The 26,182-nt window shown below is 43.5% G+C and overlaps 1 protein-coding gene across 11 annotated transcripts in view; it reads left to right on the forward strand.

Moving 5' to 3' along the window:
* The window catches only part of LOC111843666 (phospholipid-transporting ATPase IH-like), a 73,749-nt gene that overhangs the window by 26,116 nt on the left and 21,451 nt on the right, over nt 1-26,182 (forward strand). For 9 of the 11 annotated variants that reach the window (XR_011983162.1, XR_011983163.1, XR_011983161.1 and 6 more), the window contains exons 2-20: nt 4,580-4,702; nt 4,895-4,984; nt 5,668-5,748; nt 6,397-6,504; nt 9,586-9,714; nt 11,144-11,247; nt 11,797-11,847; nt 12,900-12,964; nt 13,318-13,399; nt 14,009-14,159; nt 14,272-14,469; nt 14,764-14,937; nt 16,035-16,201; nt 16,601-16,672; nt 17,514-17,587; nt 18,476-18,579; nt 19,856-20,037; nt 23,741-23,992; nt 25,447-25,621. Coding sequence is in view for 8 of the 11 variants with exons in the window: in XM_072700945.1 (XP_072557046.1) it covers nt 4,580-4,702; nt 4,895-4,984; nt 5,668-5,748; nt 6,397-6,504; nt 9,586-9,714; nt 11,144-11,247; nt 11,797-11,847; nt 12,900-12,964; nt 13,318-13,399; nt 14,009-14,159; nt 14,272-14,469; nt 14,764-14,937; nt 16,035-16,201; nt 16,601-16,672; nt 17,514-17,587; nt 18,476-18,579; nt 19,856-20,037; nt 23,741-23,992; nt 25,447-25,621 (2,382 nt within the window). In the remaining 3 variants the exon portion in view is untranslated. The remainder of the gene's footprint in view (nt 1-4,579; nt 4,703-4,894; nt 4,985-5,667; nt 5,749-6,396; nt 6,505-9,585; nt 9,715-11,143; nt 11,248-11,796; nt 11,848-12,899; nt 12,965-13,317; nt 13,400-14,008; nt 14,160-14,271; nt 14,470-14,763; nt 14,938-16,034; nt 16,202-16,600; nt 16,673-17,513; nt 17,588-18,475; nt 18,580-19,855; nt 20,038-23,740; nt 23,993-25,446; nt 25,622-26,182) is intronic. The other 2 variants (XM_072700944.1, XM_072700946.1) reach the window with 2 other exon arrangements.

A 26,182-nucleotide genomic window follows, 5' to 3' on the forward strand; every position in this document is an offset into this window, starting at 1 on the left:
ACCGTTTTCCTCTTTGCCACCTTTCACTGCATTGTGCTAACAGATGTTTGATCCTCTTAGGAAATCTGAAGCATACTGAGGTTTAAAAATAGCCATTAAAGTGATGATCACCTGTGTTTTCCCGCTTATGGAATGGCTGAGGACGTAGCTTACTCACATGTAATCCATGCTGAGCGGAGTGTGTGTGTGCGTGTGTGGACTAGGTTTATACCAAATATCCCCCACAATGCAATAAAGACCTGATTTTTGACATTGTGCGGACCTTTTTGTGGGTCCCCACAAAGATCTGTGAATGCAATCGAAAAAGTAAAAATGCCAAAAGTCTCGTATTTTGTTCGGTTACTTATGGGTGAGGTTAAGGCTGGGTGGGGGTTTAGGTCATCATGTTGGGATTAGGGTTTTCCCCATATAAATGAATGGAGAGTCCCCACAAAGACATAATTACAAACCTGTCTGTGTCTGTGTGTGGGGGTGTGTGTCACTATGTGTGTCATGGGTTCTCATTGTCTAAGCCTGTCCCAGAAGCACCTTGCAGAAACACAAACTGCAGCCTCACTAACAAACCATACAAAAATACCTACAGATTAAATGTCAACAGCAAATGACACATCACCAACAACATAAACACCACGTTTTGTTTTTTTGTAAAAGCCTCAGAAGGGCTTATAAGGTCTTTGATTCTGTGTTTATCGATTTTAAGGCTGCACTGGATTTCTAAGTCAGGAGCAGGTCTTCCTTGTCTCTTCATACACTTTGTTCTTTAGTTAAACTTTGCATGACAGAGAGAAGGCCAGAAAACTCCGTCAGCAGAACCCAGTAAAGGATTATTGATCATTGTCCATTTGCTCACCATAGATGCAAGGAGTCAATACCAGAGGTGGACGCTGCCAATTTTAACTACTGTCTGTTAAAATATTGTACATTTAAACGTGCCGATGTATTTCTTTCAGAACATAAAATGTTGTGTTGTCCTTCCGTACGGATAATAATATCATCATTAGGGATGTGCATCTCCATCACTGAGGCTGGTGAGATACACATCTCGATGCATTGCCCATGATCCAATACATTAAAAATACATATGAAGCAACTACTATTGCAGGATGATAAGATTCACCTCTATTGCGATGTAGTGCAATTCAACATGATTTGATTCAACAAAATGCAATGAGATGCGATACAAAAGAATACGATGCTATTTAATTGAATATGGTTCAGTTAGTTTGATTTTATTTCTTTTGTTCTTCTTAACACCTGGATTAACACCTGGATTAACACCTGGTTTAACACCGGGATTAACACCTGGATTAACACCTGGTTTAACACCTGGATTAACACCTGGATTAACACCTGGTTTAACACCTGGTTTAACACCTGGCTGCGGCAGACAGATGGCCATTTCTGGAGGGTGGGACTGGACCATGTGTTGGCCTGGGGGGGTTGCTGATTGGGATCCTGAGGTGTTTCATGTAGAAAATGCAGCAATGTGCTGTATGAGCACATGCTCCCCAACCTTACCTGACCTGTTCTTAAGCAGACAGAAAATCATAAACTAAATGAAAAAGTGCCATTTCTTCTTCACATATTTGTCTCTAATCAGAGATGTTACAAACGATGCATCCCGAGTTCATCCCAAATTGGTGCACACTTTTTTTTAATCAGGACAATTGCATCGTGAACTTTTATGCTGGTGCACCATGTGAGTTGGTGAATCTTACCACCCTTAATAGTTATAGGAAGGCAGAGGATGAAAAAAGAGGTTTAAAAACATCTAACTAAAATGAGGAGACTGTTTTGTGCATGGGTTACTCTGCTAATCATGGACTAACATGCCAGCCCCATTGGCAGCTCTGAAATGACTGTCATACACCGTCTGGTATGAGTATGCAATAGAGTACTGATACATTACAGATGGGCCTGCAATGACCATGAATGCCAACACCCCCATCTGCAGGGTACAGAACCGGCAACAGGCCCCTGTTTACACGCCTCTCTGTAGCTGCCGCAGTTCTCCGCACAGGAGACGATTATACCCTGTGAGTCAAAGCCACCTTGAGCCTGTGCTTATAGCTTATCTTCCTTATCCCCAGACTGTCCTACCCTGCCCTTCTAATAGGGACGCGTCTCTCTCCTGTAGGTGAGCATCACCCCAACATAGAGTACTGTAAGTAAATTATAGAACAGTGTGCTTGCTGACATCGGAGGGAATTGGAGAATGTTGCCCAGCCATGATAAGGAACATGAGCTGTTTGCTTGCTCTTCACTCAGATTAGGACCATTTTTCTTCCTCGCTTTCTTTGTCCCTTCATCTGCCAGTGTTCTTTCATCCCAAATAAGATTGTTTTGTTAAAGCATACCTTCTCATAACTAACCGCACCATGTGAAAACCTACCAACACTAATATATAGATTAATTAATGTCAAGGAGCTGGTAAGGAATAGGGTGGCATGGTGCTGCAGTGCTTAGTGCTGTTAGCGGGTTTGGGGGGTCGATTCACTCCTCTACTCTGTGTGTGTAGAGTTTCCATGCCCCCCCTGTCTGACATTGGTTTCTTCTTAAATTGCCCATTGAGTTTCCTTCTGTTTGTGCCCTATGATGGACTGGGACAGGCTTTTGGCCTCTAGTGACCAGGATTACGGTTAGAAGACAGATGGATGGATGGATGGATGGATGGATGGATGGATGGTGGATGGATGGATGGATTAGGAATAGAGGCATTCTGTATGTGGTTGTATATTGGACCATTCATTCTGGGCTGAAGAAGGTAGAAATCTACTTTGCACTCTGCACACCAGATCTTCGGTGATCTTTAGATCTGGCAATAAGGGAGGACAGAGAAGGTGTTAGACTTTGTAAAGTGCCCCATATTCCTTGTCATACAACCATTATACAAACATGCTGAGCAATCATTGGACTTCTTGGTGTGTGTGTCTCAAAGGAAAATAGGATAGGATATGTGAAAAGCAGCATTCCAATGGACCTGTATTTGTACAAGCGACAAATAAAGCATTATTTCACTTTTCATTTTCATTTCATTTTCAGTTGACTGCCTGCACCAATAGGCATTGTGGGTTTTTTCCAAATCAGGGGTGTTTCTAGCTATTGAAAAAAATCAGGGGCTAAGTCAAATTTACCTTCGGCTAAAAATACTCGGGGCTAAAATACTCAGGGCTAAAATACTCAGGGCTCAGCTTAAAATACTCAGGGCTATAGCCCCGTGTGATCGGACCTAATGACGCCCATACTCCAAACGAAAACCCAAATAAAAGTATAAAAGTAAAAGGTCTGAACTTTTTTCCATCATTTAGAGGTCCGTGTTTTGTAGTCCTTAAATCAGCAAACATTATGCACCATTTTACACCATTATGCACCGTTTTACACCATTCGTGGCCATAAGTGGAAATTAGCTGGAGAACATTTTAAAACAAATTTGAGGAAGCACTTCTTTACACAGCGTGTAGTTAGAGTATGGAATAGTCTTCCTGCTAGTGTAGCGGAAGGTAAAACCCTGGGTTCCTTTAAATCAGAGCTAGATAAGATTTTAACAACTCTGAGCTATTAGTTAAGTTCTCCCCAAACGAGCTTGATGGGCCGAATGGCCTCCTCTCCTTTGTAAATTTCTTTTGTATTATGCACCATTTTATACTGGCCGTAGATTCAGGTGGTTTCCGATGTGCTGTATGTCAGTGTTCCTCAAACTGGGCCTTGGGGGCTTGCAGACAGTCCACTTTTTTGCTCCCAAGGGAGCGAAAAGGTGGACTGTCTGGCAGGGAGCTGGGAGGGAGCAAAAACCTGGACCGTCTGTGGGTCCCTGAGGAGCAGATTGGGAAACACTGCATTGTGCCAGTCCTGACAAACACTCCAGTTTTGGGAGTCTCTTGACCATACAGTTGACACTGGGTCACAGAGGTGCTATTTCACTTCCATGGCAGTTGGTGAGGCCTTATTTTTGTGCTGTTAACTGTAGACACTATCATATGAATCACTGGTGTTATTGTGCTAATAGTTTGGTTTTTTTTGCATCTGTAATTCTAGCACGAACACCTCAGAGCTCTGTTAACCTCCTCATATTGCTTTGAAAACTCATATAGTGCTAATTGTCAGACGTCTTTTATATCTGACAAATGCTGCTAATTGGCATTCAGTCTAATAAACCTTTGAAGCCGCATTTGTAATTGTGATGAGTTACTTCAAAGTTAAAGTCCTTCATCAGGTGCTGGTACTCTAATTTTATACTCCCCTTGTGTTTGCTCTGCTCAGCTTAATAAATTCAAAATAAATTCAAATCTGCTTCACATAGCAAAATAAATGTATATTTCACTTGAACTACTTTTTTTTTCTTAAAAGCATCCAGTCACTTATAAATGTACCAGAAAATAGCCTAACTGACCTCACAAAACATGAAGGAACAGAAACCATGCGAGATGACTGAAAGACGGTGTTGTTTGTCTTGGTCTATGTGCATCATTTAAAGGGATAATCCTGCGTTTGATTGGCTACAAGAACAGAATGGAGACCACCTGACTGTACACTGTAAATCCTTTTCACTGTACCAGCTTCATCTTGTGCTCTTTGGCAGTGTGTGGGAGAGGAGAACTGGGTGGACAATCGGACAGTGTACATCGGTCACCGAGAACCTCCACCAGGAGCAGAGGCGTACATCCCTCAGAGATACCCCGACAACCGCATTGTCTCCTCCAAGGTCAGCCTCCTGTGCGGCTGCACTGCTCCAGTGCTTTAGTGGATAGTTCCTGGCTCCAGGTCTCGCTCACAGTGACACAGCATGTAGGCTCACCCTGCCTTAGTCATCTTTACACTGCCTATGATGTTTTAAAGCAGATTCTGAATGTTCTGGTGTCAAGATTCCCATGGGAGCTTAATTTTGTTTTCATAGTACACTTTCTGGAACTTTATACCGAAGAACTTGTTTGAGCAGTTCAGAAGAATTGCTAATTTCTACTTCCTCATCATCTTTCTTGTTCAGGTGAGGCATTACATTTGAGAGTACAGTACCAGTCAAAAGTCTGGACACACCTACTGAAAGTCATTTGTTTTTCAACAAGATAATTGCCCTAAGCACACATCGAGGTTATGTAGTAGATGGAATAGATGGAGTACTGTGACGGATGACCTGGCCCCCACAAGACCCTGATCTAAACCCTATAGGGCTGGTTTGGGATGAGCTGGATCGAAGAGTAAGCGCAAGATAGCCAACATGTGCCCAGAATTTGCAAAAAAACTCCTTCAGGACTGAAATATTCCAGGTCATAGAAGCAAAAGGGGGTAATTTTAGAGAATCGAAAATTTTGAGATGTCAAGCACTTTTCTTGGTTATTGCAATATTTGATATATATTGTCTCTGGGCCTTTTACTATAAGGTGAATAACACAGAGACAAATGCATTAAAAGCAGGTGCATCCAGACTTTTGACTGGCAGTGTGTATTGAGACCTTAGACTTTGTAGGTGGGCGGTTGGATGCTGAGATTGGCGGTTGGATGCTGAGATGGGCGGTTGGATGCTGAGATGGGTGGTTGAGATGCTGAGATGGGTGGTTGAGATGCTGAGATGGGCGGTTGGATGCTGAGATGGGCAGTTGGATGCTGATATGGGCGGTTGGATGCTGAGATGGGTGGTTGAGATGCCTTCTGCTCCCATCCCCACTGCAGCTGATCATCGACACCCCCACCAGTCCCATCACCAGCGGCCTCCCTCTGTTCTTCGTCATCACAGTCACCGCCATCAAACAGGTGAGACAGTACTCCCTGCACCTCCATGGTCCTCCCTGCACCTCCAACATGTCCTTTGTTTCTTGGCAGGAGGTCATGAGTTGGATGCGTTTAGGTTTCACTGATGCGGGGAGAGTCGGTTCAGGGAGACACATTCGCATTAATGAGGGAAGTCTAGCATGGAAGAAAGATCGCATTGAAACGGCATGTGATTTTCTGACGTTTAGTTGGAGTAAACATTGATGCTACGATTGAGGGAATGAGTCACGGTACGGAGTCTTACTTATGAGGTTACAATGCCTGTATATCGCTGAGATTTTAGGCTCATGCAAAACAAGATTTAGTTAAAAAGGAGAATCTGAAGGATTACCATCATTCTTCCACCAGATATAATGTTTCAACCTAGGGAAAGGCTTAATGTATCATAACAGCATTCCTCAAATATTAGCAGATGTTTTGACATATGCTCATATTTTCAAACAAAATATACACTTTGGGCAAAGCTAATATACCATAAATACTATATATAATGATGCAATACATGAATTAAGACAGGAATGAAGACTGTTGTCTCGCTATTAAAATATACTGAAAACAAGATAGAAAATAGACAAGAAATGAGACAAATGCTAGCCTGTGCCCCACTGTCCGGTGACTGTCTGTTCCCAGGGTTATGAAGATTGGCTCCGGCACAAGGCGGACAACACCGTCAACCGGTGTCCGGTGCATGTGATCCAGCATGGCAAGGTGGTGAGGAAGCAGAGCTGCAGGCTGCAGGTAAGCTGGACCTCCAGGGGACCTTGATCTGTAATCCACTTGTCCGGTAGAAATATTGCTATGTATTTTTGGTAGATAAGACTGTTGTTATTTTGACATAGTTCAAGATCAGAGCAAGTTTTAAGTTTTAATCCAGATAGCTACAAAGGATTCTTAAACTCCCAACTAATATATAATTGAAATTCAGCACTTTCAGACAAGCGGCCCTTCTGGAGCAGCACAGGAACCGCCGCTGCTTCCTACTCGACTTTAACTCGCGGCGGTCTGATCATCACCCCCGCCAAATCATCACTGCCCTGCCCCTCAGTCTCAGGGATACGTCCTTTTCTAAACTATCATCCACTGTTGGTTAAAAGGGTGTGAACACCCATGTGGATGGGACATGTTTCTGTATATAAATATTTGTGTATCTGTGACAAACTGGCATCTTGAGCAAAGCGTCCTGTGGCCTGTGCTTCCTGAAATATGCTCCAGACTCACAGCAGCCCTGTAATGGATGAGAAGTTATGAAAGATTTATGAGTGGACAAATACAGTATATAAAGCAGCATATGACAAAACATTGGAATATATTTTGCAAACAATGCCAAATCGCTTATATATGACTGAAATACCAATAGTAAAATTCCTTTGCAAGGCATTTGCTTCTAAACAGGTTTAATTCACCTCAGCTTAGACCAGCAAGTCCCCATGTTTCCCCTGAGGACCAAATTCCAACAGAAAACCCAGTGATAAAATTTACCAGCTGTGATCGCACAGTCTGGATTGAATTGTATTTCACCAGTTGGTCACCACTGGTCTAGAACCTTAATAATTAACTTACAATTTTGTTACTTATAAGACTTTTCATTAAGTCTTTACATTAAACGCACCATCATCATGTATTCATTATGCATTCATAGAACATTCAATTCACTTTCATAACGCATTCATAGAACATTCAGTGCACCTTCATAATGCATTCATAAAACGTTCAATGCACCTTAATAATGCATTCATAGAACATTCAAAAGCAGCATGTCCTGACACATTTTAACAGCTTTAACATACATTAATAACAAAAATTATATGACAACGAACGTTATAATCATGTAACCATATAATGTTTGTTATACTCTTATATAAAGTTCTGTCTACTCTCAAGTCTACAATCTTGCTTTGACTTCCAAGCAGTAATCCAAAGATAAATACCTGCATCTTATCACCCTGGATGTGCAGCAAAGTGATAAGGAATTCATTGCTCCGCATTTGGCTCATTTGAGTCCTTGGGCTTTCAGAGTTGTGTTAATGTGCATAAGATCTCTATGTCAGCTATAACGCATCTACTAAAACACCCAAAGACATCACAGGTAGACGAAGGAACATAAAATGGTTTCTGTCCAGTTAATTTAAAATGAAGCAAAAACCTGTCAAATGTTTGCTTTCTTTAAAGCTATTTTTACTTTCACAATCAGTTACATGAAACAGTCTTCTCTAAAAATGAAGGATATCAGAGGAATGAGATGGGATGTCTCATGGAACCCTGCTGACTTGTTTACATGAAGGGAAGACCACGCAGCAGTGATTAATGTGTGCTCTCGCCTGTTTAGCCCTGTGGCAGTTAATACAGTAACCAATGTAAAGGCAGTTAATACAGTAACCAATGTAAAGGCAGTTAATACAGTAACCAATGTAAAGGCAGTTAATACAGTAACCAATGTAAAGGCAGTTAATACAGTAACCAATGTAAAGGCTGATGACAGCATGTAGAAATTCCAACCAGTGAAGGTCCTGAAGCCTCATTTCCTCACTACCATAAATAGGCTTCATGTATGACTGAAATGTTTTGTCCATATTCTTTCTTAACAGTTTGTGTACAATCTTCTGCATATTCAGAGCTCTTGTGCCGCCTCAATCATCTGATCATCCATCTATTTTCATTGGCCGCTTATCAAGCATGAGGTCGCAGCTTGGAGCCAATCCCAGGAAGCACAGGTCACATCCTGAACAGGATGCGAGTTTATAACAAGCCACACAGATGCACAAGCGCACACGCACAGACATGCAGCCACCTACACACACATAAAAGACAATTTAAAGACACCAACCCAAATAATTCCCTTGTAACACTGTTGGATACCAGGGCTCAATGAAGAAATTGATACAGACACAGGGAGGAGATGCAATATCCAATATCTAAATGGTATTGATATTGATAATAACTGTGCAATATCTGTCTACTGTACAATATCATCGCTCTGTGTCCAACATCCACTACTCACTGCACATGGTCATCATTACAGTGTAATATTTAAATAATGTGCAATAGTCAACACTGCATATCACACTGTATATATTAAAAAAAACCCTATTTAGTCATTTATTCTTTCCATACGTATATATATACTGTAGCGCCGCAGAACTTTTTGCACTATTTGTTTATTGTTTGTTGTTGTTCTACATACATGTTTACACTGGAGGAGCTGCTTTTAATCTCATTGTACATGTGTATGGTGACACTATGTGTGGCTCAGTGGGCTAAGCCTGGGTGCCTGTAATCACAAGGTTGGCGGTTCAAACCCAGCCTCCGCACGTCTGCGGGTCGTTGAGTGAGGCCCTTAACCCCCAGCTCCCTGGGCGCTGGTACATACGGACAGCTTACTCTACAAAGAGCAAGTTGAGGGAGGCATAAAGACAATTTCCCTGTGGGGATCAATAAAGTATTGATTATTCATGAAAGGTATTCTATTCTAAAATAAGGCAGAGACAGGAATAAAATCCCCTGTCCTGGTGGTAAGAGGCCATCCCACTGTAATTACCTACCAAAAGCACTCCTCTGTGACCAGTAATTCCGCATGTGGTGAACCCGCAATCTTCTGACCACTGCAAGACAATGTGGACACTGGGGAAATTATCACACTGGAAAGTTGTATGTTGTGATTTAATGTAAGGGAAAGTGCCACCAAACATGAATCGAAGGGACTGGTAACTGATAACATGACCCGTAGGGACTGGTAAAAGTGTGTTTCACTCTGTGACACCTCCCAGCCCTTCATTACACTAAAATTATAATGATGCTGTTTTCCTTTTGTTTCAACCTCAGGTAGGTGACATCGTGCTTGTGAAGGAAGATGAGACCTTCCCCTGTGACCTCATCGTCCTGTCCACGAGTCGGCAGGACGGCACGTGTTTCGTCACCACTGCCAGCTTGGATGGGGAGTCCAGTCACAAGGTGAGACTCAGCTTGGATTACCGTCTCTGAACTGCACTGGCCCTGGAACCTCTGTAGAGGGCTGCGTGATATAACACCACACTATACATGTAATCGCAATTTGTGCACATGCACGATAATCACCAGGGCTTTAGATGACAGACATAGATATTTGTCTGGACGCTGACTTTTCAGTACTTATACCGAATCCGTACAGCTGACTAACTTTGTTCCGTCACAGTATACTGTACCTCTCATTAATATTTCAGACGTACGACTAACCTGCTTACCAGATTGTGTGTGTAGTTCACACTCGCGTGGTCCCAAAAAGCCGGGGTCCGGAGAAATTTTCACGCCCGTAATCTAAAGCCTTGTAATCACTTAGCATTTGTGGCCACTGATTTATGTCTGTTTACACAACTCATGGCAACACCATCAACTTATTTGACACTGTTTATTTATATTGTTCCGTGCTTTGTGACCTCTGTCTGTGAAAGGTGCTCTGTAAATAAATTTTACTTACTTACTATTGGTAAATAATAAGTTCTGTTAGGCTATAGTTTATTTCAGGTAAATTTCATCCCCTTTTTTTGTTTTATATTAAGTGCAAACATTTCAGATTATTTCCATAACGTGCAGCCCTACCTGAATGGTTCAGTTGTGCACCCTGCGAGTCAGCTGACATTGCTTAACTGATTGCACGATGGCTTAATTGCTTGTATGATGGTTTAATTGACTATATGATGATTTAATTGATGCTATAAAAATAGCAAATAAGAAGGACAATCATTTAAGTTTGTCTTTAAATGATGACTGGCAGTGTAACCTAAATGAAAATGCATGCTCTATTGCAAAGCAGTATACCACAAATTAAGGTAATTCCATTGCACAGGAGGAGTAGGCCAAATGAGGCTTGTGTTTAATGGATGTGCAGGGTTGGGTTGGGTTATAGTGGTGTTGTAAAAACACAAAGCAGTTTATCATTCCAGCACCTCATACGATCAAGAAGGCTGTATCAAATGCCATTAGTTCATTCATTACTTCAATCCAGTGCCAGGTTTGACTTTTTGATCGCAAGATACCAGTGTTTAAATGTGTTTCCCACTTGTAAGAATTCGATAAATGCAATGAAATGTAAAAAAAAAATGCAATAAAATTTAAACCTCTTAATTTTACGGCATATTAACTTTACAGCAATTTTAATCAGGGAGAAGTAAAATCCTAGCCTGATGCATCTTGCAAATATTACCTCAAGAGGCAATAAATCACATCAATAAAAACATCTGGATAGGGCCTCTCTTGAAAGGGAGGGAGTGATTTCCTGGTGCAAGAGACTCTTCGCATCATTCTCTTCTTCTTCACTCTTTAAACCTCTGGTACCAAGATGTGCTCTGCTGGTTATTTCTCTCTTGTTGTCCCCATCTGGTCACACCTTCTCCTCTCCACAAAGACCTATTATGCTGTGCAGGAGACCAAGGCCTTTAACACTGAAGAAGAGGTGGACACGCTAAGGGCCACCATTGAATGTGAACAACCACAGCCAGACCTTTATAAGTGAGTGACATAATCCACCTCACTGAGCCTCTTTAAAAAATGACAGTGTTGAAGTTACACATCCACACGCCACATCCTGCTCAAGTCATATGATCTGTCATTAAATTTGGATGAGCTAGTGAACTCGTGGTGTGTCATTAATCGAAAGTTGAACATCTGAAGCTAGCAGTATTATACACACACACACACACACACACACACACACATACACACAGGTTTTTAAATATATCTTTGTGGGGTCTCTCCATTCACTTCTATGGGGAAAACCCTAATCTCAACACAAAAACCTTAACCCCTACCCAGCCCTAACCTTACCCATAAGTACCCATACAAAATATGGGACTTTAGGCATTTTTAGTTTTTTGATTGCATTCACAGATCTTTGTGGGGACCGGAAAACATTTGGCCCCCACTATGTGATATAAACCTAATCCACACACACACACACACACACACACACACACACACAGGCAAAGAATAGTGTAATCTTTGTAGTCAGTGTTGCGCAGTTCTGTTGCCATCTGAACACATGCCTGTTGTTAATTTCAGATTTGTGGGACGCATCAATATTTATCTGGATGGAAATGAACCCATTGCAAGGTAAAATGATTTGTTTCCTTGTGTTTGTGGTAGGAAATTTCTTTTCAGTTGTAGTGTTGTACAGTATACTATTCAGGGAAACAATTCAAGAGATTCTGATTTCTGTGCATATAGGTGTGGTGTCTGGGGCTTTGTAGTAAAATTTTGGTAGCTTATTGTAATAATAAGTACATTTTTGGGGATTCAGGGCATATGTACTTAAATTTTGTTTTTTTTTTAAATGTTTATATGTCATATTCTTATAACAGTTCGTATTCTGAACAATATCCATAATAAAACCTATCACTTAATTTTAAATGGTTTCATAAGAATTCATATGGTTGGATTAGGTTTACTTCGGTTCATCATACAGTTAGGATTATGGTTGCATCCCATAAGTTTGAAGTACAGAGGGTGACTCTAGGTCAGCTTTGCTGACACGCAGACAGACAGAAGCATCGTGACCTTGCGTTAGCAGAGACTCACTCACTCCCTTAAGCCTTACCCACAGCATTCTTTGCTTGAAGACGTTTCTCATACTCTGTTCAAGACCCCTAGGCAGGTTACACACTGTGCAGATAGAAATGCTTTTGGAATCCACAGCCCCTTACAGTGTCTCCCCTTACAGATATCAACCCTGTGCCAAGATTTGTGTTGATCTAACCAGAATTTAAAATGCTTCAGATTCAGATTCTGATTCATTTTTTGTCCCTTTAAAAATATATCGGAGTGCAGCTTTATTCCCAGGAAGCTTTAGGTGGTCACGACTGATAAGCAGCTTGTGTTAACTGCACTCCTTCAGGTCAAAGAAATGTATCTTATACCCAAAAGAATCTTTTGTACAGCATGTATGATTCAAATAAATTTTTGTCAGATTTTTTTCTAATACTTGATATTTTCTGTCCTTGACCTTCATTAAAATCCTGCCATTGTGTGAGAACCAGCTGTAAGAACTGACTCAGTGCTAGACAGTATCTGCTGTATTTCACTGTAGGTAACTGATAACCTGTACATGGACTTTTGTGAAGGTGTTTTCTGAAAAAATCTTATTTTAAATCTTATTCTAATTCCAGGCCTTTGGGGTCAGAGAATGTGCTTCTGCGAGGAGCGACACTCAAAAACACAGAATATATTTATGGTAATGTACTGCTGCACAATTCTACACTTCCTAAATTTACTGTTCTCTGAAATGAGGCCATTCAGGAAGAGTGAGACATATTACAAGCTGGCTGACGTGATTATCTGAATAACTGAAAGTCAACCGAAGTCTTGAAAGATGAGACCAAGACACAAGCCATGATTTATGAAGAGGAATGTCCTCAGCAAGCCAATAAATATGCTCAAGTCTGTAGATGGGCTGGGATGAACCTCCTTTGGTAATATTTTATGGTCACTGCTAACATGGGTAAGCCTCTGCCATGGGGTGGATGTTAACAAGGCAGATCATTATACTGGACTTGAAGGCATCTCAGACCCCTCTCTTCCTCGCAGCTGTTGCAATATACACGGGCATGGAGACGAAGATGGCCCTCAACTACCAGTCCAAGTCCCAGAAACGCTCCGCTGTTGAGAAGTAAGACCATTATCCACCCTCCTGCCACTCATCGCAGCACATGCCCGCTAGCGGTCTTCAGATGAGGGAGCAGACCATCGGCCACAAGGTGTAAGGTTTTAAAAATGAGGCAGACGTCAGAGAAAGGCACACACTGCTGGGGGAAAATGACATGCTGATATTTTCAGCCAGTGTTGAAATTTTTATCACAGGGATAGTAATAAAGCAAAGAAAAGATGATTCTACTTTTTTCTTTATCATTTTCTTTCGGCTGCTACTTTCTCTCAAGTGCCTAAAATGAAATATGTCTTTTCTCATTTAGATTTTTAAATTTTCAGTAATGTGCTTAAGGCAGAGCAACTCAAGCAGTGGATCATCTGATATTTTAGTCTTAACATATTGGAAATGATAAAGTAACAGACATCCTGTGACTGCTATTCAATAACATTTGCTGTTTACTGCTGCTGGAAGGCGAATCATGTGCCTTTATTCAAGTTGGTTCCTCATAATCACCTGTCCCAACTTCACCAATATTCCACTCGGTCCAGTCAAGTCCATTCACAGCATCTATTTACACTGCAGTTTGGAAATAGTTATAATTTCTCTGCTTTGTCCTTATTGTTGGTGCAGGTCCATGAATGCTTTTCTGGTTATTTACCTGTGCATCCTGATCAGCAAGGCTCTGATCAATACTGTGCTGAAGTACCTGTGGCAGGGTGACCCTGGCCGGGATGAGCCCTGGTACAATGGGAAGACCCAGTCGGAACGGCAGCGACATGTGGTGAGACGTTAGATCTCAGTCGGCTCCTTGAGTGTGTGCATGTGCTTTGTGTGTGTAGCCCTACTGAATATGTCCCCTTCAACCTCAGCATCTCTGGAACTCTCTTCCACAGCTGATCAGGGCCTTCACCGACTTCTTGGCCTTCATGGTCCTGTTCAACTACATCATCCCTGTGTCCATGTATGTGACGGTGGAGATGCAGAAGTTCCTCGGCTCCTACTTCATCAGCTGGGACGAGGAGATGTTTGACGAGGAGCTGGGGGAAGGGGCGCTGGTCAACACGTCGGATCTCAATGAAGAGCTGGGTCAGGTAGAGACACGGGAGGGAAAATGGGCGACACGATGGATTCTTGGTGTGACAAGGTGCGAAACTTCAGATTGGGCTCCAGTGAAGTTCAACAATAGTTAGTGCCCTGAATGTGCATACAGCTCCACAGTTTATTTTAGCCAAATCATTTAGTTGCTTAATCAGATGCTCAAGGTTCTTAGATTTATGATTGGATGCAGGCCAGAGAGGAAGTAAGTCCCATCCTGCAGCTCTCAGGGACGAGGGCAATGTTCCCATCAGGGAGTTCAGTATGAGTTGTCCCCTCTGTCCTTACAGGTGGAGTATGTATTTACGGATAAGACAGGAACCCTGACTGAAAACAACATGGAGTTTATTGAGTGCTGCGTTGATGGGCTGGTCTACGTGCCTCTTTCGGTCTGCAATGGTCAGATCTTGCCTGGAGCATCAGGCATTGATGTGATCGACTCCTCGCCTGAACCAGCAAAGAAGGTGAGGGGAAAAGCAGCCCATGATGGACGTAGTTTTGACATTTCAGGGAAAACACATAAGAAGATGTTGCCTAGCTGGGACACGCCAACTTTACCTGTGCGCAATGAATCTTGGGATATGTGGGGCTGCAGAAGATCCATCAGGTGGATCCTTCATGACTTGACAAAAGAAGGACGCATTTCTAGGCCGCATTTTAAGGAGCCTTCGAAATGAGACAGCTTTGTCGCAGCGCTGTGGCGCGGATGTGTCTTTGAATGCCGCATTAGAAGGACGCAGACCCTGAATTCAGACACAGCCCTAATACTCAACTGGTTGGTTGAAACAAAATCTTGGTCTGGATTTTTACTCTCCAGGCCTGAAGTACCCACCTCCGCTTCTGTCTGAATGTAATGCTTAGAAGTTACTGTTGCAGAAAAAACTTTTGTAGAACTTTGAATGATGAGTATGAATGTGTGTCTGTGTGGGGTCTGCCGGTGTGTTTTGGGGACTGCGACCTGTTTTGGCTGCGTAGTCTCAGATGAGCCCACACCTGCAGCGGCTTTGCCTTTTTAAATTTGTCTGATCTATGTGTACAGTACTTGTTCATTTTGTGTTAACACTGTGTGTCTTGTTTAACAGTACAGTAAAATCCCAATATAGTGGACTCGCTTATAAAGGAATATCGTCTATAACGGATGAGGTCCGCTGGTCCCGGCCGTGCGCCTTTAAGAACATGCAGAAAAAGCATCGGTTATAGCGGACTCGCATATAACGGAATTTCGCTTGTAATGGACAAACAATTTAGTCCCCAGGGCCGCTTTTAGCTGTAGTTTTGTTCGGCTATAACGGACATGCAGCTCCGCCTACAAGGCGTGTGGCGTGCCGGTGATATCCAGCGCAGATACATAGCCGGGATTATTAACATAGCTGTCAAGTCTCCCGTTTTGGCCGGGAAACTACCGTACTCCTGGGTCTGCATTGTGGGCTGTTTGTGTCCCTGCTCCCCTGTCCAAAACAGCCACTGTTACTTGAGAGCGCTGATTTCATTGTACATGATTGCGCTGTGCCTCATGATGCAGTTCTAATGCTTTCTGTCTCTTGTTAATCCACCATCCCAGGAGAACGAGGAGCTGTTCTTCCGGGCCCTTTGCCTGTGTCACACTGTTCAAGTCAAGGAAGAAGAGACAGTCGATGGTATCAAGAGGGGCATCAACCAGGGCAAGGGTACCTCCTTCTACATCTCCTCCTCACCTGATGAGGTGGCCCTGGTGGAGGGCATGAAGAGGTGAGTTATAAGTTATGTTCCTCACCTTCTGCGTGTAACAGCAAATGTGGGTGGTTTATGGCTGAGCGGGTTTGGATGCTGTGCTTGTGATGTGAAGGTCATTGGTTCAGACTCCAGCAAAATTTCACTGCAGGGCTCTTGAACAAGGCCCTTAACAGCCCCCCCCCCACCCCCCCCCAATTGCACGAGTTGGTGTCTTAAGTTAAAAGAAATAGTGCATCGTTTTTGATAGAAGCATCTTCTAAGTAAATGTTAAGACTTTGTTCATATCAGATTAATTCCTGCTGTAGATGAATTTTGATATTCCTGTACTTTTGGGGGAATTGCTGTTCAGTTGTTTGTATTGTATTCGTCTGGGTGCATTACGTCCCAAATGATTTATCGCTCTTGCTTGTCTAGGCTGGGTTTTACCTACCTTCGTCTGAAAGACAGCCACATGGAAATCCTCAACAGGAAGGAGGAGATTGAGAGGTAATTCAGCTTTTTTCGTTGAATGCATTTAAATGCGAAGAATCTATAAATAGTTTATGGAATAGCAAACTACCAAAAAAAAATTTAATACCTTGAATATTATGGTATGAGCACAAGGGTATTGCGGACTCAGAGCTGTCAGGACACTAGAAATATAGCTAAGCTGCTCTGTGGTGATTACTTCTGCCTTTGCGTGCACATAAGTAAGTAGTCTAGATTTGTCCTGCAGGACTGATTGCAAGCAGTAATGCATCCACTGCAGATAACTGCATCCACTGCACTAAACAATGTCTACTGTTCAACAAGCTTCATAGCAAGAGCTGTGGTTTATGCGCCAACAGGCTGCCGGGCGGCAAATACTCGCTAACATGGTTCAGGAAGGATACAGCCTTCTGAGATATCTTGCTGATTTTTATCCTAGATGCAAAGGAAGTATATCCTACCTTTATTCCAGGCCTGGCCTTTCCTGCTGAGCTAATTACAGCGGCTATGAGCCGGGCGTCCTGCGAGAGCCGACGTAGCCCTGACACATTGCCAAGCTCACATTTGCTGCAGGTGTTGCATTCAGTAGCTGTCCTGTCTGTCCTGGGACAGAGGAGAATAAAGTGATCCCATCCATTTGCGAAGATACGAGAGACCTGGAGGATGTCCCTGCCAAGCCCGACTCCTTCCACCTGAGCTTAGTAACCCTTTGATGAACATCTGCAAAATGCTGAGTCAGGAGTCACGTCTTCCCAGGGGAGTCCGGTTTTAGGGTTTAGCCAGTGAACGACGTATGCAAAGAGCCAAGGTTCCTCCAGAGCTCTCGCATTTGACTCACGTCGCCCTCTCTGCTTCTCAGGTTCGAGCTGCTTGAAGTTCTGAACTTTGATTCTGTTCGGAGGAGAATGAGTGTTATTGTGCGGTCTGGCACAGGTACGACCCGAAAATACGGACCTCTGCCTCTGATGTTGATTCACCTGCATTACCCAGAAAAACCTTATTACTCTAACGGTTCTTTGATTAAAGGTCACTCAAACATTATCAATCATTTTGCCAAGCTAAAAAGAGTTCCACAGAAGCCTTTAGGTTCAAATACTGCATGTCCTTTATATAACTACAGAACCAGTCACAAGTCTGGACACACCTGTTTTTAATGGATTTCTCTCTATTTTAGCTATGTTTTCCACCTTATAGTAAAATGCCTTAAGAAAATGAAGTAATACATGTCAAATGTTGCAATGACTAAGTGAAGTGTTCAGCATCTCAGAATTTTCTCAAATTTTAGATCTTCTATATGGCCCCCTTTTGCTTCTATGACAGTATTGCATTCTTTCAATTAGTTTCCAGATGGAATGTTTCTTCAACAATCCTGAAGGATTTTTCACAGGTTCTGGGCACAAGATGGCTACCTTGCTCTTACTCTTCAATCCAGCTCATCCCAAAGCAGCTCTGTAGGGTTTAGGTTGGGGGACTGTGGGGACCAGGTCATCTGTCACAGCCCTCCGTCTATTTCCTTGTTGACAAGATAATACAGTACTTACTGTACATAACCTGGAGGTGAGCTTGGCGTCATCTTGTTGAAAAACAAATGATTTTCAGCAGGTGTGTCCACACTGTCGACTGGCTCTGTACAGGAAGCCCCAGACTGCAGGAATGCTTCCACAAACAGTTTGAAATAGTATCTACATGTTTTATAGGCCAGCAAGTGGTTTCATACATTCACTGAATCTGTGTAAGTGGGTCAACAAGCGTAACACGCTAATGAATGATAAATGCCCCCACTCTGACCTTTCTGGGCTTTCTTTCTTCTCTTTTGCTCAGGACAGTACTATCTGTTCTGCAAAGGAGCTGACTCCGCCATCTTTCCCAGGGTGGTCTCAGGAAAGGTGGAGCAGATCCGTGCTCGTGTGCAGCACAACGCTGTGGTGAGGCGGCCCTGATCCGAGATGCTGATCTGTCATTACATTGTTGCCGGTGGGAATGATCTGAGATGCCGATCTGTCAGTCCAGCTCGTCAAACTGTTACCGTGTGCCAACCAGGCACTGGAGAATTTAAACCCTTCTATCTAGTCTTTTGACAAGTTTAGCAGTATCTTGAATCAGTATGATTTATCGAGAAGGTACAGAAACACCTTCCTACCTAATGCTCTTTGTGAAACTCATGGATGTTTAATGACACTTTGATCACAAGCTGCCCTCCAGTCAGAGTCTATGGCTGGCTTGGAGTAAAGTGTGATTCTGTCGTTCAGTGGGGATGGAACTGCATTTTGAGTGCATGTGTGTTCACTGTTGGCACTCATAATGACCTGGTTCTGTTGTTGGCATAGGCCAATTGTCCCCATGGTTACGGCGGAATGCAGTTGCCAGCCTGCGGGGACACGTGGCCCCATTGGATGGCCTTAATATTCAGAACTGAAATGGGCAGATTACAACAGTAACTTGGTATAAGGATAAACGTAAAATGATGCGTCATATTTAAAGCTCAGTACTGACAGTTTTAATATTCTTTGGTGGCAGTTTGGGGGGGTCACATGATGGTTAATCTATTATGCTAAATAAACATCAAACTGAATGTCAAATAAAATATTCAGAGTGTAACTATTGCAAATGTTCACCAAACTAGTATCACTAGTATCACTTTTCCCACGTGTTTATTTTTTCCAGAAATACTCAGTTGCCCTCGTTGAAGGAATCATGGAACAGTATTTTACAATACTAGTGACCAGTGGACAATTACTGTAAATTTCTGTAAAGCAATTTTCGACAGCTCTTAGTGTAAATTACATAGATAGATAGTGTTACGTTCGCGGTGCAGGCGAGCAGGAAAGTAGGCAAGCTGAGCCGGACTGACAGGCAAACGAGGTTTATTGCTCACAGACGGGCGGACAGGGACAGGACCAAGCACTACGTCGGACAACGTCAATGTCAGAACTGGGGGAAACTAACCGAGACGTGGAGTAAATACACAGGACAGGCAGGAATGAACTAGACACAGGTGGGAACAATCAGGAGGTAACACGAGGTAATGAGGTGGGCGTGGCACACATGAGGATCCGACAGAGCTGGGCGTGACAGATAGATAGATAGATAGATAGATAGATAGATTGTTCCGTTGGTTGGTTAGTCAATTGGTTGGTCGATTGATTGCATTAATCCCCAAGGGATAATTAAGGATTAACCCACAACCCTTTTTACTTGCAGGAAGGCTTGCGGACTCTCTGCGTTGCCTACAAGATGTTGAGCCCGGCAGAGTATGAAGAAGTCTGCCACCTTCTGACCAGCGCAAAGCTGGCCTTGCACGCGCGGGAAAAGAAACTGGCCGAGGCTTATGATGTCATCGAGAAGAACTTCATCCTGCTGGGGGCCACTGCAGTGGAAGACAGGTGAGCTTGTTTGGAGGAAGATGTAGAAGCTCAGCTGTGCTGCTGGTTCAGAAGACAGGATGCCTTTCATTATGACTATAGTATCATTCAGGATTTCAGAGTAATGGGGGTCACCTGGTATTGCCGGATAGGCCTGGGCATTATAGCGGTATATGTTTGGTATTGCCGGCTAGGCCTGGGCATTATAGCGGTATATGTTTGGTATTGCCGGATTGGCCTGGGCAGTATAGCGGTATATGTTTGGTATTGCCGGCTAGGCCTGGGCAGTATTGCATTATATGTTTGGTATTGCCGGATTGGCCTGGGCAGTATTGCGGTATATGTTTGGTATTGCCGGATTGGCCTGGGCAGTATTGCGGTATATGTTTGGTATTGCCGGATAGGCCTGGGCAGTATTGCGGTATATGTTTGGTATTGCCGGCTAGGCCTGGGCAGTATTGCGGTATATGTTTGGTATTGCCGGCTAGGCCTGGGCAGTATTGTGATATATGTTTGGTATTGCCGGCTAGGCCTGGGCAGTATTGCGGTATATGTTTGGTATTGCAGGCTAGCCCTGGGCAGTATTGCGGTATATGTTTGGTATTGCAGGCTAGGCCTGGGCAGTATTGCGGTATATGTTTGGTATTGCCGGCTAGGCCTGGGCAGTATTGCGGTATATGTTTGGTATTGCCGGCTAGGCCTGGGCAGTATTGCGGTATATGTTTGGTATTGCCGGCTAGGCCTGGGCAGTATTGCGGTATATGTTTGGTATTGCCGGATAGGCCTGGGCAGTATTGCGGTATATGTTTGGTATTGCAGGCTAGGCCTGGGCAGTATTGCGGTATATGTTTGGTATTGCAGGCTAGGCCTGGGCAGTATTGCGGTATATGTTTGGTATTGCCGGCTAGGCCTGGGCAGTATTGCGGTATATGTTTGGTATTGCAGGCTAGGCCTGGGCAGTATTGCGGTATATGTTTGGTATTGCCGGCTAGGCCTGGGCAGTATTGCGGTATATGTTTGGTATTGTCGGCTAGGCCTGTAATACCAAATACCCAGAACGCCATAAAAATACTGTAAAAGTACTGTAAAATTATATCATAACTGGATTTCCGGAACATTGCCCGTCATTTGCGGACGTCAGGGAAGTGTTGTTAATTCGTGAGAGATTTCCGGAACTTTCGAGAGCTGCATATCTTTCGCACTGAGATGCTAACTGGACAGGAAGCTGACAGTGCCGAGAAATCCAGGGCTAACCGAAGAATGAGGATTTACGGATATTACCGACAACTTGGCTGCCTACATGTGTTTAGCCTGTGCAACTGCACTAACAAGAGACAATGGTAATGAATGAAGAAACCATGTGGAATTTTCTAAACAATCACAACTTCTAAATCCAATACTGTACTCAGGGCCCACCTGTAATTGCACTGCTAATCAATGGGGTTCTGCTGCAGGGCACTGTCATCAACAATTAATGAGTAACTGGAGTAATTATAGGACAGATTGTATCTATCCTTCCTTGGGAATCATTGGTTTGTAAATGCCATTGATTCCCATCGATGCATGTGTACAGTCTGCTCTGATGTTAATTAACGGTACAAGACAGCTACGGGAAAGTCACCATTCTAACGATGGAAATCATTTATAGTGCTCTATCGCACAGGATGGATGCACAAGCTCTCCTGTCCAATTGCTGCAGACTGCAAAAAAAAGGCTAAAATGTACCATTCTGCAGATGATTAGTACTCACTCAGGTTTCTGAGCCAGGAGTCCATTTAATCAGGACGTGGAAAAGGCACATTCCAGTGAAAATTGTGCGTGCTGCATGGTTATGTACGGTATATCAGGTAACACAGAGACTGAGAGACTGACCCCGAATACCTCATGGTACTTTGTCATTATGATGAGCGTCATTAGGTCTGATCACTCGTGACTGTAGCTCTGAGAATTTTAAGCCTAACCCTGAGAATTTTAAGCCTAGCCCCAACAATTTTAAGCCTAGCCCAGAGTATTTTAAGCCTAGCTCCAAGAATTTACATTATAACATAGTGAGGAGTTACCATCATATAGCATTTCCCCATTAGAATGGTTTTGGGCCGATGGCTGTTTCAGCAAGCATTTCTGCAGAAATGATGAGCTTTTCTTTGTGAACGACTGAATGAATATCACTTATTCTTGGAGTTTGGGAGCTGGCTGATGACCCATCCGATTTTTTAGCTTCTGGCTATCTGTCGGGAGATATTTTGTTGAGTGTTGTGTCACTAGTAAACAGTGGGCGGTGCCATGCTGCAGTGGGTAGGATTAATTAAGGAGTTTAATGCCCGTGACTTAATGAATTCCAGATTATTACTCCATTGAAATTGGCTACTTTAGGTCTTTCAAAAAGTAGCTACTGTTTCAGGCTGAATTTAGAAGAAAGGAAAAAGGTACTGTGGCAATTTATACCAATTATCTAGTTTGGGGTGAGCCTACAGGCAGGAAGAAAATAGTTTGGGATACTCAAGATGACATGATCAGCATTGTTTCAGCTGCATATGCAGTCCACACATTCTAAATTAAATTGGTTTTTCGTGATGTAAAGCCAACAATCAGTAGAAATCATGTCAGATGTTTCCATCACTAGTGTGAGTTACAAACAACACAATTAAGGTGAAAAAGAAACATACTTAGTAGGAGAAATAATTGAAATAAAAACTTACATGCCCCTGGATGCATAAGTTTGCGCATCCCCTCCTTTACCTAACATCTTGTGGAAGTCTTTGTGCGCGTTCTAGGTGTCCCCCGGTCTAGTGCCGAGCCACCGTGTCGTTCTGGGTGCCCCTGGTCTAGTGCTGAGCCACCGCTTGTTGACTAAGTCCCTGTGAGGTTTGCACACCTGGACTTTGCAATTTTATTCCACTCTCCCTCGCAAAAAACGTTCATGCTCCTTCAAATTGCCAGGAGATGTCCTGACATAGCCCTCGAATGTAATTCCACAGGTGATCTACGGCATGGAGGTTTCGGCTCTGACTCAGGTGCACTTTGATCTTTCTTTTCAGAAGCCATTCCTTGATTGACTGGGTTAGGTGAGGAAAATCACACTCATATAACCACAGCGTTGTATGTTTTGAAATTTCAGTTATTTATTCCACTAATTATCCGTTGGTTTTCTCTTGATTACAGTAGGGTGTTTAAAACTTAAGGGCGAGCCCAACCTTTTTCAGGACCCTAAGCAGAATTTGATTAATTTATTTGACATTTATTATTTTGCTTCCCAGTTTGATTGGGCTGGTGGCATTGGGTCAGCCTATGGCAGACTTGTTCTATCCACTATATATGTAGGTTCTGAAGTACATTATGGGTGGTGCAGTGGTAACTTCTGTTGTCTTGCACCTCTGGGACCAAGGTTCAAAGCTCTGCTTATAGCTCCGTGTGGGTGGAGTATGTTCTCAGTGATGGGTTTACACCTTATCCAGGGTTGTTCTCTGGAATGGCACAGATAGTTGCAGATATGATGGAGAAGCTCTTTCATTATGTCTTTCACATTTACTCATTTGACACATTTATCCAAAGTAACAGGAAAGGTTATCATTCATGGCGATTCCCAGGGATTTGAACATACAACCTTCATATTATTAGCACAATGTTCTTTTTGTTGAGCTACAGTCTGCTTTGCCAGCCAGTCCTCTCTTTAATACATTCACAAGAGGAAGCCCCACCAATCAGGCCTAACGGCTCCCTCCAGGCTCCAGGACCAGGCAGCCGATACCATCGAGTCGCTGCACAAGGCCGGCATGAAGGTGTGGGTGCTGACGGGGGATAAGATGGAGACGGCGGCAGCCACCTGCTACGCCAGCAGGCTGTTCCGGCGCAGCACGCAGATCCTGGAGCTGACCACCAAGCGCACGGAGGAGCAGAGTCTGCACGACGTGCTGTTCGAGCTGAGTCGCACTGTGCTGCGGCAGCGACGCAGCATGCTGCGGGAGAGCCTCTCGGGGTGCGTGCATGGCCTGCGACTGGCGCCGCCGCACACACACACGCACACACACACGCACACACACACGCACACACACCCACAGTCGTGTAATCATATCTTTTTGGGTACCGCTCATGCATTTCTATGGGGAAAATGCTAATGCTAACTATAACAATCTTAACCCCTACTCAGCCCTAACCATAACCATAAGTAACTATGACAACCTTAACCCCTACTCAGCCCTAACCATAACCATAAGTAACTGAACAAAATACAGTTTTTGCATTTTTAGTTTTTTTTATTGCAGTAACAGATTTTTATAAAAAATTTCTAATCAATAAACATTAAACCTTACTGAGGTACTGATTACCCAAACAAGGTAAACTAGTGGGTGTGTCCAATAAATACCTGGATATATTGAATGGGTACTGAAAAGCTAGCATGCTTTGACAGAAATCATAGTTCTATACTCCCATAAAGACAATTTACACATTTCTTTGACAGACTTTCCATAGTACTATATGTGTACTATATACTATACATTAAAATAATTATACAGTACCAGTCGACAGTCTGGACACAACAACTGAAAATCATTTGTTTTCCAAAAAGATAATGACCGTAAGCTCACCTCAAGGTTATGTATGAATAAGTATTATCTTGTGAACAAGGAAAGAGATGGAGGGCTGTGACAGATGACCTGGTCCCCACAGTCCCCCAACCGGAGCCCTAGAAAGCTGCTTTGGGATGAGTTGGATCAAAGAATTAGAGCAAGCCAACTTGTGTCCAGAACTTGTGGAAACGACTTTAGGACTGTTGGAGAAGCATTCCTGGTGGCTGCATCTGGAAGCTGGTTGAGAGAATGCCAAGAGTCTGCAATGCTAACATAGAACCAAAAGGGGACTATTTTGAAGAGTCATACATTTCAGAATATTTTCAGATCTTGAACACCTCTCTTAATTGGTGCAGTATTTGATATGTATTTCCTCTTGCCTTGAGGCCTTTTACTATAACTCAAATAAAATAACTAAAATAGAGATAAATGCATTAAAATCAGGTGTGTCCAGACTTTTGACTGGTACTACAGTACATATACCAGGGGTCACCAACCTTTTTGAAACTGAGAGCTACTTCACGGGTACTGAGCCATACGAAGGGCTACCAGTTTGAAACACCCTCCTAAACTTATCTAAACTTCATGTGTAATAAACATGTTTTAAATGCTTTTTTTAGATACTGTCATTTTCAAATCTATATAAATGCAAATATGATTAGAGAAGAATAGCAACAGGATAAAATTACATTTTAGACGCTGCTCACTGGTGAGTTGTGCTATTTTTAGAACAGGTCCGCGGGCGACTCATGTGGACCTCGGGGGCACTCTGGTGTCCGGGGTACCATGTTGGTGACCCCTGATATATACTATATATATACTAGGGTCTTTATTAACCCTCTTATGCACTGTGCGTTCTCAGTCTCTCCAACGACTTCCAGGATTACGGGCTGATCATCGACGGCGCGACGCTGTCGGCGGTGCTGAAGCCATCTGAGGACGGCAGCTCGGGAAGCTACAAGGAGATTTTCCTGGATATCTGCCGGAATTGCAGCGCCGTGCTGTGCTGCCGCATGGCGCCCCTGCAGAAAGCCCAGGTCTGCCGTCTCGTCCTGGTGTATCTCGAAAGCAAGCCACTCATCCATCTTCCCACCGCTTATCCAGTACTGGGCTGGATACTCTCCCAGGCAGGCATGGGGCACTAGACCGGGGGACACCCAGAACACCACGGTGGTTCGGCACTAGACCGGGGGACACCCAGAACGCCACGGTGGTTCGGCACTAGACCGGGGGACACCCAGAACGCCACGCTGGCTCGGCACTAGACTGGGGGACACCCAGAACACCACGTTGGCTCGGCACTAGACTGGGGGCACCCAGAACGCCATGGTGGCTCGGCACTAGATCCGGGGCACCCAGAACACCACGGTGGCTCGGCACAAGGCCGGATTTTTCTTGCCAGTTGTAGTTTAGAACTTTTTTTTTTTAACTCATACGTTCCCTGAGCCTTTCCTGACTAGAATATGAATAGCCTGTATGTGTCTTTGCATGCATACATGTCTGTGTTGTGATGTATAGCTGGGGGGGGGGCATGATGTGGGTGAAGCAAGGGGGAATGTGAGGGCCAGAAAATGGCCTTCACTCTGCTTTGTCTCCAA

This window comes from Paramormyrops kingsleyae, chromosome 16, assembly GCF_048594095.1.
Source record: "Paramormyrops kingsleyae isolate MSU_618 chromosome 16, PKINGS_0.4, whole genome shotgun sequence".
Lineage (NCBI taxonomy): Eukaryota > Metazoa > Chordata > Actinopteri > Osteoglossiformes > Mormyridae > Paramormyrops > Paramormyrops kingsleyae.